General features: G+C 31.1%; 1 protein-coding gene across 1 annotated transcript; it reads right to left on the reverse strand.

Moving 5' to 3' along the window:
* Window positions 1–10343: 10343 nt before the first annotated feature.
* Window positions 10344–14091, reverse strand: LOC122295370 (DNA-3-methyladenine glycosylase). The gene is made up of 4 exons (XM_043104375.1): window positions 13411–14091; window positions 11787–11928; window positions 11549–11690; window positions 10344–11109 (listed from the first exon to the last, which is right to left on the reverse strand). Exons 1-4 carry the CDS (start codon window positions 13796–13798, stop codon window positions 10765–10767), a joined length of 1017 nt encoding a protein of 338 aa, XP_042960309.1. The 5' UTR covers window positions 13799–14091; the 3' UTR covers window positions 10344–10764.
* Window positions 14092–15376: the final 1285 nt, after the last annotated feature.

A 15376-nucleotide genomic window follows, 5' to 3' on the forward strand; every position in this document is an offset into this window, starting at 1 on the left:
GGTTGTCTCTTGCAAACAGAAAATTATAAATTTGTAATATACATTAAGTTTAATAATCCCTCTTAAAATAAAAAAATAAAAATTATTATTAAATAAAAATAAAAAATCTATTCATTATTTTATTTTTTGTTATTTTATAATATGGTATTAAATGATAAATTTATAAATAAAATATAATAAATTATTTCTAATAATCAAATGTCACATCATAAAATAATGAAATAATAAAGATGATGAGTAGTATTATACTTATAAAAAATATTACAATCACAAATAGATTACATGAAAGTAAAATTTAAAATTAATATAATTTTATATGATATTTTAGATCTATTTTATAAAAAAATAATTTTATAATCTAACATATAATATCAAGTCATTATAATTTATAAATTTATTTTTATAAAAAATTTATCTAAAAATATATATAGCTGATATATTTGATGAATTATTAAACGTGTTTATAAATTATTTTTCTCGTATTATAATAGAAGTTTCATCTTAATATAATAGAATTCTTCTTTGAATAGTTAACCATGACCACCAGTTTTATCATCACCATTTGGGTACCAATACGTGATCACGTGGCGCGTCATCGTTGGATGGAGCTCATCACGCCTTCGGCAACTTGTGTATCCCCCGAACAGCCGCTTGCTAGGAAACTTCCTTTGTAAGACTTTTAAATGTGAAAAGAGGATTAGCCTTGGGGGAATAGAAACGTGGCATGTTTTGGTTGGTCGTGGTCCATGTTCTAGTAACAGTTTGTCCCGCCATCCACCCTACTTTATTTTCTTTGAATTGAACACCCATCAAATCTTCTTCTGGAAGTAACCCCAGTTCTTATCCGAGTGGACGGTATATTAGAATGTAAAATACTTAAATTTCGTTTAAATTACTTGAAAAAAAAAATATAAATTATTATAATAAATAAATTCTTATATATGGATATAATTTTTTTTTATAATTATTATAATAAATAAATTCATATAGGTATATTAGAATGTAAAATACTTAAATTTCGTTTAAATTACTTGAAAAAAAAATATATAAATTATTATAATAAATAAATTCTTATATATGGATATAATTTTTTTTTTATAATTATTATAATAAATAAATTCATACATTCAAGTGATAAATTCATTATGAATTAAATTATATACTTTATTGTGTTAAGATGACCTTATTTATAGATCCTTATATTAACCGGCTTTGCTACATACAGTCGGGAAATACAGTCGGCGTGCAGTCAGCTGTACGGAATGAATAAAAAAAAATTATAAAAAAATTATTTTATATTCAGGGAGACCTACATGAATAAAAAAAAGTTATAAAAATAATTTTTTTTTTCATGTAAGTTCCGTATTAATTCACTTTTTTCTCCACGACTGCACGCCGACTGCATTTCCCGACTGCAAAAAGTATTTCTCTATATTAACTCTTACTTTAAATACATTTCAAAAGTGGTGGACTAGTTTACCACATTAAAATGAGATAAAAGTATAAGAAAAATTATATTATCAAGTAGGTGTATAGAGTACACTATACATTTGTAAAGTTCTTACATGATATAATTTGATTTTAAATATAGATTTTAAAATTTAAATCTTACAAATCAAGTTTTATTATTTAAGTGATGTGAATTGTGTGCTCCATATATTGGCTTGAGAACATTTTTCATACTATGATTTGCTTCTAAATTACTTACATCAATCCTATAATGTTAGCTAATTAACTCTAGTAGGCCTACACATGACACACCAATGATATTTTGAACCATGACATGCTTCTATGTAGCTTGTCGACGTATTATTAAAAAGGGTCGTGGCTAATAGGGCTCTGATCTCGTACATTTCTCGCCTATAGTGACAATGGCGCCAAAAAGGGAAGACCTCAATGCGCGACGACACAGGTCAATTAGTATTAACTCCCTCAAAAAGACTTGCTGATGTATGTTCTTTCTTTGGTATTTTTACTCTTGGATATATGAAAAGGGTCAAATCCCATAATGGTTTTCTATTTGATATGGTGGTGGTTTCGACAGAGGCTGAGGTTTAGCCGCTCCAACAACCATGAGGGTTCTCAACTAGAACCCTCGTGCACTTAGGGTTCGAGTCCTTCGGGACTTAATTCTAAAAGAATATCCCTATTTAGTTTTTGCGATGGAAACCAAATTATTAACCAATAATTTAGAAAGGTCGTAGTGGTGGATTAGGACTATTTTGGTGTCGGGATACTAATCTAGATATGGTGTCTTATTCAAAGCATCACTTCAATGCTTGGGTGAGTAATGGGCTATCGGGATTAAAGTGGCGATTGACAACAATATATGAGCATCTTGAAGTTGCAAAGCGATGTGAGGTGTGGAAATTATTGAAATTTATTTCTACTTCTATTATAGGTTTGTGGTTGTGTTTTGGAGACTTTAACAAAATCTTAGTTCAATATGAAAAGCAAGGAGGTCGTAATCATGTGAGTGGACAATTAATTGCTTTTAGAGAGTTTATTGATTATTGTGGTTTTAAAGCCCGCAACACTGATGGATCTTTGTTTACCTGGTCTAATACGCGAGATGGGGTAGCTCATATACAAGAAAGATTGGATCGATTATTGGCTAATGCAGATTGGTTGTCTTTATTCCTAGGATTCCATATTAGAAATTTTACTACTTCTTATTCTAACCATAGTTGTTTCATTCTCAATACCATTGGCTAAGTTCAATCTCAAAGACGAGGTTCTAAACCTTTTCAGTTTGAGGTTATGTGAGTGGGGGCTAAACGGTGTGAAGACGTCATTAAAAAGTCTTGGCAATCAATAGAACATGCTGATGCAATTTCAAAGTTGATGAGTGCTATCTCTTCATGTAATCAACATTTGAAGCTTTGGCAAGGAAGTCAATTTGGTAATTTGCAATCTCAGCTACGATTTAAGCAAAACGAATTAACTCATTTAGTAGAGCCCCCCCCCCCCCCCCCCCCCCCCAATCTCTATTTTCCAAACCTGGTTTGAACTCTCTTAGACATGGCATTAATCTCTTACTAGAACGTGAGGAGTTGATATGGAAACAAAGGTCTAAGGCTTTATGGTTACACTTGGGGGACCAAAATTCTAAGTTCTTTCATCAGAAGGCTTCTTAACGGCAGTCAAGAAATTTTATTTCTTAGCTTAAAAATGACTCTGGTTGCTAGACTGAAGGTAGTGCATTGGATTCTCTGGTGTTATCATATTTCCAACACTTATTTTGCACTTCTAATCCAACATGTATGGAGACTGTGCTTGAGGCTGTCAATCTAAAGGTACAATAGCAATGAATGACGATTTTTGAAACCCTATTTAGCTGACGAGGTACAATATGCTTTTATTTTAGATGCACACTCTAAAGGCTTCAGGGTCTGATGGTTTGTGTCCAATGTTTTTCTAAAAATATTGGCACATTGTAAGGAGTTTGGTTATACAGATAGTCATAGACTCTTTAAACCATGGTCTAGTTCCACATGCTCTAAATGAGACTTTTATTATTCTTGTACTAAAGAAATTATTACTATCACTTGGGATGTTTGGAAATATAGGAATGGGAAATTATTTCAGAATTCTAAATGTATGCTTAATGATGTGGTTGATAATTGTTTGGCATATGTTGAGGGGTATATTATCATAAAATTGCATCAGTCAATTGTACATAAAGATATAATTCTTTTTTAAAAATATGCAATGTACGATTAAGCTTAATTTTGATAGTGTTTTGTGTTGAGTTTTGCTCTTTGGAGTCCCATATTGGTAGTGAGTGAGGAAGAGGTAAGACTCATGAGTTATAAATAAGAGGCTTAGCCTCTTAGTTTAAGTGCACCAGTTGAAAGTTTATCTAGTAACTTTTGACTTTAGTTAAATTCCTCTATTAGCCTTTTGTAAAAGGGGAAGAGGTGTAAAGTTAAAGTTTTACTAGTAGGGTAGTTTTGTAGGTGTGGTGAGGAGAAAAATTGTGTGATTGTAACAATTTTTCACATAGTGAATTTTTTTCTCTGGGTCTGGTGGTTTTTCTCCTATTTTGGAGTTTCCACGTAAATTTATTGTGTTGTTATTATTTCTCTATTTTTCTTGTTATTCCTGCAAAGGGTAGATTCTAGGGGGGGTGAATTTGGGAGGTTCAAATTTTCAACAATTGGTATCAGAGCCACTAGGCTCTTTTTGTGGGGTGGAGCTTTGGTGTGGTAGTGTGGATACACAGTCTAAGGAGGTTCTGTCTAGGAGATTGGAAATTTTAAGTGTGTCCATTGTGACCCTCCAATCTTTCCTGGGAACTGAGTTAGTGAGGTACTATTCATTTCTACAGTAAATTCATCAAAGCAATGTCAAGAAGTAGGCCTTCAAATCTTGTCAAATTTGAGGTGGAGAAATTTGATGGGAGAATCAATTTTAGCTTGTGGCAAGTACAAGTCAAGGATGTCTTGATTCAATCAGGATTACACAAGGCATTGAAGGGCAGACCAACACATGAAGTCAGCACTGGTACTAGTGTGACTGGTGAAAGTAGCAGATCTAAAATGAGCGATGAAAATTGGGAAGATCTGGATTTGAGAACAGCAAGTGCAATATGTCTGTGCCTGGCCAAAAATATTCTTGCAAATGTGCATGGAATATCTACAGCAAAGGAACTCTGGGAAAAACTCGAAAAGTTGTATCAGACGAAGGGCGTTTCAAATCGCGTGTACCTGAAGGAGCAGTTTCATACACTGCGAATGAGTGAATGTACAACTATTTCAGATCATTTAATCATTCTCAATGGCATTGTCGCTGAGCTAGAAGCTATTGGAGTTAAAATTGATGATGAGGATCAAGTCTTGAGACTCATCTGGTCTCTTCCACCTTCCTATGAGCACATGAAACCTATTTTGATACATGGGAAGGAGAAAATAATTTTTTCAGAGGTTACCAGTAAAATCTTTTCTGAAGAGAGAAGACTAAGTAGTGAAAATAATGTTCCTCTTGAGAACTTAACGATGGTAGTAGTTGGAAATGGGAAGATGAAGAACTCCATGAAGAAGAAAGTAGTCTGCTGGTGGTGTGGACAATCTGGGCACGTCAAGAAAAATTGTCCAAGAGCTGGAGCAGGTTCAGCAAGTGGCTTCAAGTCAGTAAATGGAGATACTGATATTGATGCTAATATTGTGTCTCTCTCCATGGAAGATTTTGATATTTAAAAAGAGACATGTACACCCTCATGGCATGCTGCTAATTTCCAAAGTTGCCATGATAGAGGATGTGTTAATATTAGCGGGTCCACAAGTTTGCACACAGGCATTGGTTTGACATTGATGCAGGGTGTATGGTGGAAATTCATATCGATGGCTGATGAACTTTCAGGAAAGCCAAACGTGGAAGTTACACCATAATTTTCAGCAATGTTGTTTTCGACATGGGCCAAAGTGAAATGCTTGGAATTGGTTTATTCTAAGTGTGTATGCTTTTATGGTGAAGCATGATAGTGGAAGTTATGAAGATCTTCATTGAGGTGAAGCTTGGCTGTGGGACCAGTCAAAGTCGCAAGGTGGAGATTGTTGAGTTTTGCTCTTTGGAGTCCCACATTGGTAGTGAGTGAGAAAGAGGCAAGACTCATGAGTTATAAATAAGAGGTTTAGCCTCTTAGTTTAAGTGCACCAGTTGAAAGTTTATCTAGTAACTTTTAACTTTAGTTAAATTCCTCTATTAGCCTTTTGTAAAAGGGGAAGATGTGTAAAGTTAAAGTTTTACTAGTGGGGTAGCTTTGAAGGTGTGGTGAGGAGAAAAATTGTGTGATTGTAACAATTTTTCACATAGTGAATTTTCTTCTCTGGGTCTGGTGGTTTTTCTCCTATTTTGGAGTTTTCACGTAAATTTCTTGTGTTGTTATTATTTCTCTATTTTTCTTGTTATTTCTGCAAAGGATAAATCCTAGGAGGATGAATTTGGGAGGTCTAAATTTCCAATATTTTGTTCCATTCTTATGATATTGGGTGGTGTGGGCTATTTAAAGGAATGATAAAAGCGACATTTTATTTGTTTTGTGTTGGAAAGAATTTGAATTGTTTAAAGTGGATGACATTGAGGCTTTGGCTACTTCGAGCGATATACAGATAATCTTGTATTTTGATTTGTCCAATTTATTATTAGAAGAGAATTCTTTATCTGTGATTGAAGCTATTAACTCGAAGGAACCTAACTTTTCCAAGCAGGGAAATATAATATTTGAGATCCATAGACTTTCTTCTTCTTTTGGACTCTGAACGTATTTCATGTTGGGAGACAAGATAATGAAATAACTTATTTTCTTGCGAGGCAAGCTCCTCTTTTAGATGTCAATTAACATTTGTGGCCAACTTTGTACTTACGTGGCAAACTTAGTGAAAGTTTGATGGTCGGCAAAAACAGGACCCATCATGGTAACGTGTTGGGATTTTGCTCAAATTCCAATTTTGTTTTGTTATGAGGCTTTAGCAGAGACGTCCATTTAAAAAGATCGAAGTGGCCTTGAAAATCACCTTCATCGCGCATTGCTTCCTAATGACTTGCGCTTCAAGCCTATAATATTCACCACACATCACCCGTTAGAGCATTCTCACGGATTAGTCCTTTCTAAAATTTATTATTATATTTTTATAACACTCTCTCTCTTCTCTTTATCTATATCTATAAATTTTTATAAGTTTCTTCAAATAAAATAACAGAATGTGATAAAATAAAATAAAATAATAATTAATAATTAAAATATGATAAAATAAAATAAAATAATAATTAATAAAATTAAATATTTTTTAAATTATTAATTACTCATTACTATATAATAAATAAATATATATCCAATGTGGAGATTTGATATGAATAGCTAAAGTTAAATTTATCTTATATTATTTTATTGTTATATAATAAAAAAATAGCTATTTAAATGTGGAGATTTATATAAATAGAATAGTCAAAATCTAAACTCGTCTTACATTCATAAAAAATGTCTTTTAACTTTGGATAATCCATTAAGAATACTCTTAGCCGGACTGCATTATCCTAATATCAATCCAACTAGAAAACATATATTCTGGCAATTGTTTTTTTTAAGCGACTATATAAATTACTAAATATAATGTTTATTGTGAGATTTATTACAATTATTAAAGACGTTAAAATATAAGTTTTTTTTTTCTTAAAAATGCTATTTGTACTTATAATTTTTACTTATATAATAATACATGCTGATGTGTCAATTATTGATATACAAAAAATAAAATTTTAAATAAAAATTTTAATAAAATGAATTATGTATGTAAAATTATAAGTACATATTATACATATTGAGTAGTAGTTTTATTTTATCGGTATTTTTCTAATTTAAATTTAATTTTTATTTTATTATTTTCAGTAGTTGACACATCAGCACCGACATATATCATTATGTAAGTAAAATTATAAGTATAGATAACATTTTTTTAATAAGATATTTTCATTATTATTGGTGATATGCTAAAAATTATTAAATTATAATTAGGAGATAATCTATTTTTGGATTAAAGATAAATAAAATTTCAGTACATTGATGCATATTTTTTGTTTTGTTTTTGTTTATCTTTCAATATCTCTCGTCCTGCTAAAAGAAAAAGCATCAAGACAAATTATTAAAATATACATAAAAATTGTCGTCATAAATTATATTATTGCATGCATCAAAGTTGTGACGACAAGCATAAGTGACAGCTAAGAATTGGCCAGCTGTCATGAGGAACCTTTGTGGCTTGCGTACTCGATTTCTCAAAAAAAATGTTATTTATTATCTTAATTTTTATTATTTTATAATATGATATTTAATAATTAAAAATTATTTATTATATTTTATTTATAAATAAATTATCTAATATTATATTATAAGATGATAAAAAAATAATAAAAAAATGATAAATAGATTTTTTCTTTTTCGGTATCTAGTAATCCTATGTAAAAATTTTAAATAGATAAATTTTAAATAAATATTTTGTAAAAATAAGGTTCTCATTAATTTTTTTTTAAATTGTAATATATTTTTTTACAAAAACTTATGAATATTTATCTATTAAAAAAATCTAATTATAAGTATAACTGCGTATTAATATGCACATCAATTTAATATGATTAATTAAAAAATAAATTTTATTAAAAATAATATTAATTTAAATTTTAAATTTTAAATATAAATAAATTAATATTAATACGTAAATTAATATATAATTTTACTTATATATAATAAAACTCCTATATATTAAGCACTCCTTTTATTTTTTATTTTTTTAGAACTCAATTTTGCCCTTTCAAATTGTTTTGGCCATCAGCCACTACAAGAGACAAAATATACAAAATATCTGGGATTACGTGGTCAATATCTAGCATTAAGCACTACGGAAAGCAAACGACGTGATTATTTTATTATATCATAACATATCATATCATATTACGTAATTAAAACTACTTGTATAACATATCTTATAGTAATAATAAGATGCAATACTTTCTAGGATTGTTCGAACAGTAAGATGAGATAATTTTAAATGAAAGTTAAAAGTTAAATAAAATATTATTAGAATATTATTATTTTAAAATTTAAAAAATTTAAATTGAGATTTAAAAAAATTGAATTATTTATTTTATTTTGTGTAAAATTTTGAAAAAGTTTGAATGATAAGATAAAATGAGTTGAGATGGTTTCTCAATCTAAACGATGCCATTAGTCTCATTTAGATATATAGATGAGATGAGATTAAAATTAAAGTTGAATAAAATATTATTAAAATATTATTTTTTAAATATTATTTTTGTTTTTAAATTTTAAAAAGTTGAATTATTTATTATATTTTGTGTGAAAGTTAAAAAAATTTATAATAATTAAATAAAATTAGATGATATGAGATGAGATGAAATGATGTATGTAACCAAATCAGGCTAGATAGTTATTAGTTATATATGTTATTATGATTAATTATTTTATTCTCAAATCGGTATATAGAACATACTATCTATATCACTTAAATTATAAAATTTAAATTTTAAAATTTATCTTCTAAATCAAACTATATCTTATAAGCGTTTTATTAAGTGTACTTTACACAACGGCTCGAAAATAGATTCTATTGTGATTATTGCATACGTACACACCTCACTCCCGAGCTTTGTAGCCATTGTTCATCCACTTTATGTCAAAAATTTCATTGACATCGTGAAGATTTAGATTGGAAATTTGGAATAATATTTTAAAAGTGTAATTTCTTTTGTGTGTACTTTCAATTTGTTTATTAGCAGTTGTAGTTGCAGGTTTCTTTTGTAAGGCCTATATGGGATCTTTGTTTTTCTTTGACATTCCTATAGTATTAATGTCTCAATTTCTTGTTTTCTTTATGCTTAAACGACAAAGTCTTAACTTGGAATATAGATGCCTATCTTGTCCATTTGCTGTCAAAGCATAGAATAAGGTTGCGTTTGAATAGTGAGATAATTTCAGATATTCTGTGAATGGTATGAAAAAATAATAATAAAATATTGAATAGTAGTAAAAAATAATGAAAAATAAGTAAAAGTACCCAAACTAGCCCTAAATCGATTCTATTAATGTTCTAGCTTTTCCTAATTAAGGATTAGGGAAGGAGGAAGTGTGAGTCAAAATTTCCATCAAGCTTACCAAAAGACTGCCTAATAGTTAGACTACAAGCAATAAAATTTTAGAGTGGTCTCTCCTTTTGACTAAATACTAATAATATTTGCAGTGCACATTCCTTTTAAAAAAGATTAATAAATAGAAAATTCACATAAATAAAAATCATTATTATAATAATAAATTTCACTTTTTTTAAAAATGAGTAAAATTTACTTTCATAGCCAATAATTATATCTAACATTACTCTTGACCAGATGAAAGGAATATGAGTTCAAACCAATTTGTTTGGCCTATTACAATCGTTTGTTAACGATGTCCATTACTCTTATATTTAAATTAATGCATTAAAGATTTAAAAACAAACGACAAAAGTGTTAAAAAATCATTTTTTTTGAGCATCACAATCTTAAATATGTTCACATATTGGTCATTGGATGGCTTTTGAGACTCTTATAATCAATCTTGGGGCCCATGATCCATCTCTAGTGTTGGCTTTTTAATGCCACGGACAGACGCATCTCTAGTTGAAAATATCAGTCTCAATATATAAAGGGATTAAGACCGGCTGCCCTTTTCGAGGGGGAATGAATTGACATGATTTAAACAAATCAATGCACAGCTTTCATAACAAACCTATAATTTTCAACAACGTTTCTCAAACATCAGACCATTTTTCTTTTCCTAATCTATTATAGAGTCGTTTTCAATTTAAACCCCAAAAATCAATCATATAAAATTAAGTAATGGAACTAATTACAGGAGGTGCAATGAAAACAGAAGAACAGCAAGCTTAAGTCATCCGTCCTAACAATAATTTTTTTACAAACTGTATGCTAACAGCATAACGATGAGCAAAACATATGAGGAGTTTAAGGTGGAGAGCATTCACTGTCAAACAACATCATCAAAGGATAACTCCTCGTTATAGCTAGAACATATACTATATGGTTGGGTTAAAGGACACTCAAGCTGATGAAGAAAGCAAGCTATAAGACCATGTAGATCAGTAGATGTAAGCAAATGTAAACCAACACACTTGCACCCGTTTCTTCCTCACCTCATTGAAACTTAAATTTCCTAATTGACTAGGTTTGTGTGATTAGTCAGGGATAAACTTCGGCTTAGGCAATTTGTTCCCGGGATAAGCATGTATTCTCCAAAGCTTTGGTTAGTACCTGTGTCTCCTCAATCTTGGGTTTCAAATCCTTTTTGAGATTTGCATTGCACTCCTGGTACCTGAAGCATGTTAAGAGATGATCATTAACCATTCCTGCGACTTGCATGAATGAATATACAATAGTCGGCCCCACACAACGGAAGCCTCTTTGCATCAAATCCTTGCTTATGAGTTCTGCTTTTGGCGTCTTGGCTGGTACTAGACGTGCATAACGAAACCCATTTCTTATTGGCTTATGGTTCACAAAGCTCCAGCAGTACTTACTGAAGGAACCAAACTCCTGCTGAACCTGCAAGAGTAAATCATATAAAATAACTAACTTCAGAACCCGATCAATCCTACACTTTCTTTTACAATCTTGACCTTATACTAATTATCCAACATCTTAAGTTAAAAGCATAATTTTATAGGAACTGAACCAAAATAGGCATCAAGATAAAAACCCAAAACCAAGCATAGGGAAGATAAAGATTTTCTCCTGTTGAACTTGGTCGTTTGTGTGCTTTCAATCTAGAACAACTGAACAATTTTGATTGATTGTTTGGGGGAAAAGTTTACTCTTAAATCTAAAATCCATAAGCTAGAAATTTGAGGTGGACATCAAATGCACTAATAATGCTAGCTAAAAATCCTTAAGCCTTTACCTGATTAATTAAATAAATGTTTAATTTTTTATAACGGCTTGATTGATTTATTACCTTATATGAAAAAAAAAATTAATTTATTACCTTAAGCATTTGTTTGGCATTCTCTACAACTGCACGGAGCTTTGGTTCAGAGAGTAACAGGCTGCCATCTACTTTCAAGGACATCAATTGCTTCTCTGTAAACTGTGCGATGGATGATGGGTTAAAATTTTCAAAAAGTTTCCTGCCAAATGGATCAAGAAACAGATATGAAGTATAGATAATGCAGCCAAAGTTTTCCCTGTTTGAAATTTAAGTGAACAGAGTAGAAGCCAAAAACCTGAATATGTCTCTCTTGTTAAGAATTGCAGGCCAGGTTAGTTCTGCCAATGCTTGTGAAAAGACAAGTAGCTCAAACAACTTATTATCCTCATACACTGGAACACCCCATTCCTCATCATGGAAAAAAGTATAATTTGGTTCTGTCACACAAAAAAGTTCCAAATATGTGAATTACTTCAAATTAGCTTATAAATAAATTAAGTACTGTAATTACAACTTTAATAACTTAATTTTTTCAGTGAATTAGATGCATAACTAAAAACCCAAAATGTAAGAGTAATTAAATCTAACACTAAAATGAAGCCCTTTTTTAACTTTTTCAAATGACTTTAAAAAGATAAATGAAAAGAAAAGTAATGTTAAAACAATAGATTAAAGATCATTTATTTCTCAAAAGACCTTAGGTCTCCTTAAAAAAACATGATTAATTTTTTTTATTTTTTTTTATGGGTAAACAAAAAGCATGATTATTGCTGAATGAACATGCTGAAATTACTCAAGTAGAGGTTGATCTATCACATATACATCCTTGGTATTGACAACCATGTCAATTCTGATAGTGTTATGACTTACTCCAAACATTTAAACCAATACTATGTTATGTCCATTAAATCAGACAGCCATTGGTTTACTCCAACTATTTGAATGGACAATGAATATGCTAAACTGCTGTTCCAACCTGCCATGAGGTTCAGAAGCGAACCATAACAATACCATAATGGTTAGGAGGACTTTTCCAGGCCTTGCTTGTAACTATTTTATTATTGGCTAGTCTCTTTTCCTAGTAAAAGTTTCATACCACTTCCCCCAAAACGAGATGGTATTCTAGGTATATGAAGTATATAACCTATAAGGAATTAATTCCCATGACACGGATCTAGCATAATGCTTCATAAAGAATGCTATTCCATGTGAGAGAAATACTACCATCCATCTTGCCAAAAAAGGATACTGCAAAGACCTACAGAAGATTTAAAGCGACTGTAACAATTTATAGCCAGTTTAAGAGGTGAATAGCGCCAGCCAATTTATTGGTGACATTGAAAAGCAACTTCATGCTGCCCTATTAGGAAGAACTTTGAGGGCCCGTTTTGTTTGGTCATCAAAAATGGATTTGTTTTTTTCTTCTTTTTCATTACATTCGTCATAAAAACTTCAGGAAAGCATGTTTGAACAATAACTTTATACGAAACCTTTTTCGGAATTTATTTCGTTCTTAAAAATAGCCCACTTTTGTTTCATGTTTGTCTCTTCCCTCTTAAAGAAAGCAACTAAAAAACGGCATGTTCCCAGGATATACTGTTGTTTTCTGGAAAAAAATTGTTTTTTGCCAACTACTGTTCTAGTTTTCTTTTAGATGTACCAACCACACCCTAGATTTCTACACAATGCACAAAAACCTATCCGCAAAAGATGACCATTGTTTTTCTTGGAAATTCTTAGGTGTTTATCCGGAACAAAGTCATGTACTAAATGGATTTTTAATTCTTTAGGTTCACCCAAAACAGTCATTTCCTGTTTTCCGAGATATTATAACCCTCGAAAATAGGATAAGAAATTTGAACGTGAAAAGAGAATAATTTTTACACAAGGGGTTAACAAACTTAGCATGACATACTGACCAGAGTAAGGTGTTATCCAATCGCATCGTTTCGGCGGACCAGAATTCTTCGGTGACGACAATGCCTCGCCGTCGACACAATGCGGGACAACCTTAACAGGCTTAAACCCGGTGCGCCTCCCCGTCCTAGACTTCACCGTTTTCTTCATCGAGGAACCACTCGAATAAGAATCCGAGGAGCACGAGCTGTCAACCGAGACATTGTTCCGCACGGCCGGTTCCGGAATTTCGGAAGCCGGCTTTCTGAGCCGCTGTGGCCTCTTAACACTCTCGGGCTTCCGTTTAGGTGGTTCTTCGGAAACCCTAACTCTGTTCCCCGTCGGACCGAGTATGGCTCGGGGTTCGGACACCGGTTTAGCCGATAATTGAAGCTTAGTGACCACAGACATTGCTTACGAAAATGCAATCGCTTGAAAAAAAAAAAAAAAAAAAAAAAAAAACAGAACACCTTTTCAGGGCTTGATTACACCTCCACAAATGACTACGGTCAAGCCGAACTTCTTCTCACGGTGGATTCATCAAACACGGGTGAGAGAGAGAAATTAGGGAATGAGGGAAGGGTGAAAACGGTACAAGATTTTTGGCCAGAAGGGAGATGCAGTCTTGAGGTTGAGGAGCAAAGAGAGACAGGGTGGGGGGAGAGCACTGGGAATGGCAGGCTAGCTAACGAGTTTCGGGAGGTTTTAAAAAATGAGGCAGCTGTATGTGGGGGGTAAAGGTACCGGTGACAGCCGGTGATAGTGCTGGCGTGTGGATGACCTTTTACCGTTTTGGTTTTCGAAAGAGACGGAGGTCTTAGACGAAATACCGAATTTGCCATTCTCGTTGATTTGAAATTTCGTTAGTGCCCTCTCGTTCCTCTAATCTTTATTTTTATATTTTATTATTTTTAAGAATCTTTTTTTTCTCTCAATTACAATATCGTAAATGATTTGGGTTCAAATTCGGGACCTAAAAAGTGTCCCAAAATGATTTTTTTTTAGTGGTTAAGTAAATTTTTTTTAATAATATTATAAATTTTTTATTTTTAAAAAAATATTTAAGAATATAAAAAATGAATAAAAAAATAAAAATTACACAAAAAATTATAGATTGATTCGATAGATATCGGGAGAAAAATTTCGGTAATTGTAGTAGCACTCTTACAATATTATTGTTGTTAATTTGATTATGTCACGTCAATAAAAAGAAATCAATAATAAAGAGTTGAATTCTCGCATCTATCAATTTCTTAAAACTTTCTTTATTTTTTATTTTAGAATTTATTAATTAAATTATATTTACTAATATGATACATTAAAAGACAAAATACATAAAACAAAAACCAAAAAATTCATACAAACATAAGAACTATTAATGTCAAACATTCAAGGTGGTAACTTTGAACATTTAATGATGAGATGTGTTTTACCTATGACCCTATTTTATATGGAAAACATGTATGATTACTAAATAATTACCATCGCATTAGTATTCCCTTTGAGAAATGAGCCTAATCAATGATTCAACAAATCAATGTCTCTCACTTTCGCAAGGAAAAAAACAACCACTAGAATAGTGAAAATAAGGTCATACATATGACGTGCAATACCACCATTTTGCATCAATTTGAGATGAAATTAAATACAATGAATCTTATAATGTAACACATTATTTACAATAATAATAAATTTACAATTTGGAATACCGTATGAAGATACGTCAGTTTGTAAATTTACTTTTGTGAAATCTATTTGTAGCTAAAAAATTTCTGTATTTATTGTGAGATTTATTATAATTATAAAAAATAATTAAAACATCAATAATATTTTAATAATGTGAAAATACTTATAGTGATGCATAAAAAACATTTTGGAAATTACTTTTAACGGATTGAAACGAAAGAGAACTGAATTTACAATGAGAAAAGATTTGCAAATAAGTTGGAAGTAGAAAGGGTATTTAGGGTAATTCGATGAGGGGAGATA

This window comes from Carya illinoinensis, chromosome 15 (genome assembly GCF_018687715.1).
Source record: "Carya illinoinensis cultivar Pawnee chromosome 15, C.illinoinensisPawnee_v1, whole genome shotgun sequence".
Classification (NCBI taxonomy): domain Eukaryota; kingdom Viridiplantae; phylum Streptophyta; class Magnoliopsida; order Fagales; family Juglandaceae; genus Carya; species Carya illinoinensis.